We start from the raw sequence: 5,256 nt of genomic DNA on the forward strand, positions 1-5,256 counted from the left end.
ATAAATAATTGTTAGTCCATAAATCTAACACCATATAAGTCGAGTTCTTTTTAACATTTTAGTAAATTTATTCGATTCTGTTTTACCATCTATTGAAATAGGAATTTTTAATACTAGATGTTGTGAGCTAATAGATTGCTTTATTGATCATTCAAAAGACAATTACATAATATATAGTGAATACGCAAACCCTAATTACTAAAGGACTTGAGACTAAACCTTAATCACTAACATCTCCCTACAGTTTGATCGGGAGGAGACGATTAAACTAGAAAAATAAACAAAAGAAGAAACATAAAAACTAGATGAATACAACGACAACGGAATCAGAACTCTAACGATGGCGGCTAACAATTACTCCTTGTCGGAGAAGAAGAGCGAAAAAGCGGCATCCAGAGGCGGTTATGTTGTAAAAGAAAAGAAGAGCGGCGGAAATGGCGATTATGGAACTGGCGGCAGAGGAATCTGGAGAAAGGTAGCAAGAAAGAAAGAAGGCTCGAGCTGCGGTGGACGGAGCCCGCGAGAACGACAACTACAATGTTAATAGAGAGAGACGATTACCGATCATAGATTGACTCGGAAAAGAGATCTGACGAAGAAGTAGCCACCCGAGGAGGAGATAGAAGGTTCGGAGGCAGGGCCATCCGAGGACGAGGCAGTAGGAAGAAGCCGATGAATAAGCTCTGTTTGGTGTCGGCGGCTGTTTTATCATTTAGAAGGAGAAGAGAAGAAAGTAAATAATATGAAACATAATGAAGGCACCTCCGACAACTTTTAAAGAAAGGTCACCGAAGGTGGAGGGCGACAACAGGGGGTTGTGATCAGTAGAGTTTTAACCTAGAGTTCATATATATGTTATAATGCACAATATTTTGAATAGCTCTAAAGTTAACTGGAAAGATCAAATTACTAAAATATATATAAAGAAGCAAACAAGAAATAGTTTGTGACGATGATCATTCATTTAACAAATATACGAATAGCAAAACAAGAAACATAATGAACTCATACGACTAAAACGTGTTCAAAACAGCCTAATAATGTGTTTTAGATCTTCTATTAGTATTTATGTATCACTCAATAAATTATCCTTTTCTTTTCCTAAACACCACCTCAGTATCCAATCCGAAACCGTCAACTTTTCTAGACCGAACAAGATCCGACCCGTTAAACAACTTCTTCAACGGTTCAATGCTATACAAATCATTAGCCGAATAGTTATCCGACCGTCTAGAAATTGCCACGTGTAACACACAGATTCCACCAGGCTTCAACGTCCGTTCAATCTCTCCAACGAATTTATCCGGATAAAGTGCATGGTCAAACACATTCGAAAATTCAAAGTCAAAAGTCTTATCATCGAACGGTTGATGATGAAAATCACCCTTGATCACAAAAGGCGGGTAGGGTACAAGATCCAACCCGATTGAATCATTAACTCCGACCCGTTTCAAAGCCTCCACCTCTTGCCCGACCCGAGCTCCAACACAAAGAGCCTTTGATGAATTTGTGAGCAGTTTTTCTTGTTTTAATTGGCTAAAAAAACGGGTGAAAACCCGAATCTTTCGGTCCCAATCCCTGGAAGTCCATATTTTTCGGAGCTTTGGGTTGGTGGTTTTGTGAAGCTGGTGGTGGATGTAGGTGTCGTAAGAGGTGTATCCGGGTCGGATCTTGAGGCCGTTGATGGTGATTGTATGGTGGCCGGATCCGTTGGGGTGTTTGGATTGTAGAGAGAGAAAGATGAGGTAGAAGAGAGAGAGGAGAATTAGAGAGAGAAAGAAAGCTTTGGGTGTTGATGATTTTGGTGGGTTGATTGCTTCTTTCATGTCTGCAACTGCAATATTATTTGCATGATTTCATCATCATCAATCTCTCTTTCTCTCTAGAAATATTTGCTTCTCTCTCTTGATCGACCCTTTAAAATATTTCTACTGAGAAAGACTTCTAGCAATGTTCCACTTCTCGTACCATCAAACACTCTTTTTCTTTCTGAAAACTGTTTTTTTCCTGTGGTTTCACCTCTCTCTAAATCCCTTTCTGTTGTCTCTCTTTACAAATGTTGGAAGGTGTTCATGGCAACTGTGTGTGTGTGCGAGAGAGAGAGAGAGAGAGAGAGAGAGAGAGAGAGAGATTAGTAAAGAAAAGAATGGACAAATGGGCGATAAAACAAGAAAGCATGCATGATGATATATGGTGGAAGAGAGATGGTTGGTTAAGCATAATTATCACTTGCTTCCTCGTTTTATAAACTTATATATATATATATATATATATATATATATATATATATATATATATATATATATATATATATATATAAAAGTATAACTGTTTTTATCAATATGTGATATTTGACATGCGTAATACAGGCTCATATCGAGTCTTATGGGACCGAAGTTCGAAATCGGCTCCGTTTAAATAATACAGGCCATGTTTGGGTTAGGCTCGGCTCGCATAGGGTATACCATAATTCTTTAAAATAGTATTTATTAAATATTTATTTATTTTAATATATAAAAATAAAATTCAAAATATTATATTATATATATGTAAGCTTGTTTAGGTTTGGGAGTTTAATTGGGGTTAGTAACACAAGCTTAAACCCGAGCTTGTTTAATAAACAAGCCCAATATTAAGCTCGAGCTTGCCTCGGGCTCGTTTAAAATTGATTTCGAATTGAACTTTTAACAAGTCAATCTCGAGTAGCTCACGAGTAGCTTGACTCGTTTGCACCGCTATGTTTAACCAGTTTAAACGTGATTGATTTTTTTTGAATCATCTAACTTCTATGAATAGAATTTGAGTGACAAAAATTCAAATTTGTGTGTTACATCATATTCTCGAGTAAACTGTAAATTGGTCCCTATATTTGTCTAAAAATCGGGGTTTGAGTCCCTAAAGTTCCAATTTTGCACAATATGTCCTTATGGGCATGTTTTGTTGTGTTTTGGTCCTTCATTTTAACCATTCATTATATTGTCTGTTAAAATTTGTGAAATGATAATTATACCTTCTATAAGTTACTTAAAATATATAAAAATAAAATAAAAACATACACTAAGACCCCACCCTTTTTTCTTTCCTTTCTAAGGCTTCAGAGACTTAGAAGGATAACAATGACTTTGAGAAGGTCATAACTTATGTGGTACTTAAACTATGTTGCGATACCTAACTATTGATATCTCACATTTTGATAACTAAACTTTTGAGAATTTCTTTTTGGGACCATTGAACTTTTCTGCAATCTAAAACTATGAAAATGATGATTTTGAATTAAAAATATTTTCAAATGATATTTTAAAACAACCTAGACGAGGAGTGTTTCTGTAACATCCCAAAATTCAAGACAAAAAATTTCATTTTAATTCATTAATAAAACCATAAGTTATCAAAACATTTCATCAAAACATTGTCATCAGAGTTCCATATCAAAAATCAGAGTAAAAGATCCCAGGCTAAACATCATGGTGTGTGCGATGCAATCATCCCGAGCTCTTCCATCCGTTACCGGAAGTACCTGAAACCAAAACTGAAAACCGTAAGCACGAAGCTTAGTGAGTTCCCAAACCTACCATATACCATACACATAACCACATACTGGGCCCCCACCCGCTGCATCGAGACTTGCCCGACATCAGACTTGCTTCGGCAACGGGCCCCGCCCGGCATCAGGCCCCGCCTGACATCGAACCCCGATCGGTATACATATCTGTTTCTTTTAGGCCTCGCCTATCTCCGGGCGCCGCCCGCTATACATATACATTAATCACATAAACATACTAGCACATAAAGCAAACATACACTACTGCATTCCTGTTCTAAGGCCTCGCCTATCTTGGGCTCCGCCCCTGTCCTGCTACTGAAGAGTCATGGAACCCCATCCATACTCCTGTTAATGGTGAGATACGGGCCCCCGCCCACACTCACCTTTCTCCTATCTCGGGCCCCGCCCCTATTCTGCTAATAATGAGATATAGAACCCCGTCCGTACTCAGCTAGTGGTGAGATACGGGACCTCGTCCACACTTACCTCCCTACCAGACACATACATGTATCACAAAGACATCAAGTATAATCTACTATGCAACATATAACATTCATCGGGCTTACCCCAACATCGGACCCTAGTCCGAAAACATACTACCGACACATGCAAGAATCACAAAGACCTTTAGCATACTAACATACCTCGGGCCTCGCCCGGCATCGAATCGTAATCTGGAAAATATATCGTAAAAATGCCTAGGGCTAACCCCGGGTCTTCCTACTATACACAAACATAATGGGCCGACATTGTGGCCGTAGACACATGCACACAGTGAGGAGACTCACCTCGCACTGCTGAAATCCCACAGATAATCCTCTGGCTGCTAACTGGCAATTCCCCGAACTGCTGCTCCTTCGACTCCCCGAGCTATCAGTACCAAAATAACACTTAGTCCAAAAACCATTAATCCTCCTTAGGGTAAAATGACCATTTTACCCCTGATCTAATTTGGTTCATGACTTAGGCCCAAATCCATCACATGAAGGACCTAATTCCATATAGTCTTTCCAAGCCCACTAACGACCCACTTATAGCCCAATTTTATAAATTGGGCCTAACTTCTCAAATAGGCCTTCCCTCAAGCCCAACATATAATATAGTCCATTAACAGTCCAACATAATAGTCCATTAAGACCCATAATCAACTAGTCCAAGGAAATGGACCAAAAAGGCCCACTGACTTACGAACGCAGGGCGTTCCTTCGCAATCCTGGTCGCGAGTCTCAGCGGGAACGCAACGCGTTCCCGAGCCCTACGCAGCGCGTTCGTGTCCAGATTCAACTGGCCATTAAGCACTTAATGCTTAAGCCATGCTATCCAAACATAGATCCAAGCTATTTAAGATCTCTAAAATCAAAAAGTCACGGACTTGATGACTTTGCATGCACCCATAAGTCCCAATCTCAAGAAATAACAATCAACTTCCATAAGGATGGCCACAACTCTTGCATGAACCAATTAGGACCTTAAAGATGGCAACTTTCCTGCCTAAGGAACTCAAATAGCTTCATGGGTGGCAACCCTAAGTCCAGAAACAGATTTGAACCATAAAAATCCATTCTTGAAACCAAAAAGGGACAATATCCAAGAGAACCTAGATTTATGATGTAAGTGATGGGTTTTAAGCATAAGAACAATCCTATGTGCTCATACAAACCCTAATGCTTGGATCTAGGTTTCTCTATTGTACATGCAATGAATCCAAGACT

General features: G+C 39.3%; 1 protein-coding gene across 1 annotated transcript; it reads right to left on the reverse strand.

The window, feature by feature from the left end:
* Positions 1-927: 927 nt before the first annotated feature.
* LOC145129087 (uncharacterized) lies at positions 928-2,225 on the reverse strand. Its single transcript, XM_079063839.1, has one exon. The coding sequence runs from the start codon at positions 1,824-1,826 to the stop codon at positions 1,086-1,088; it is 741 nt and encodes a 246-aa protein (XP_078919965.1). The 5' UTR covers positions 1,827-2,225; the 3' UTR covers positions 928-1,085.
* Positions 2,226-5,256: the final 3,031 nt, after the last annotated feature.

Source organism: Lactuca virosa, chromosome 8 (genome assembly GCF_052849685.1).
Source record: "Lactuca virosa cultivar CGN04683 chromosome 8, Lactuca_virosa_CGN04683_v6, whole genome shotgun sequence".
In the NCBI taxonomy this organism is placed as follows: domain Eukaryota; kingdom Viridiplantae; phylum Streptophyta; class Magnoliopsida; order Asterales; family Asteraceae; genus Lactuca; species Lactuca virosa.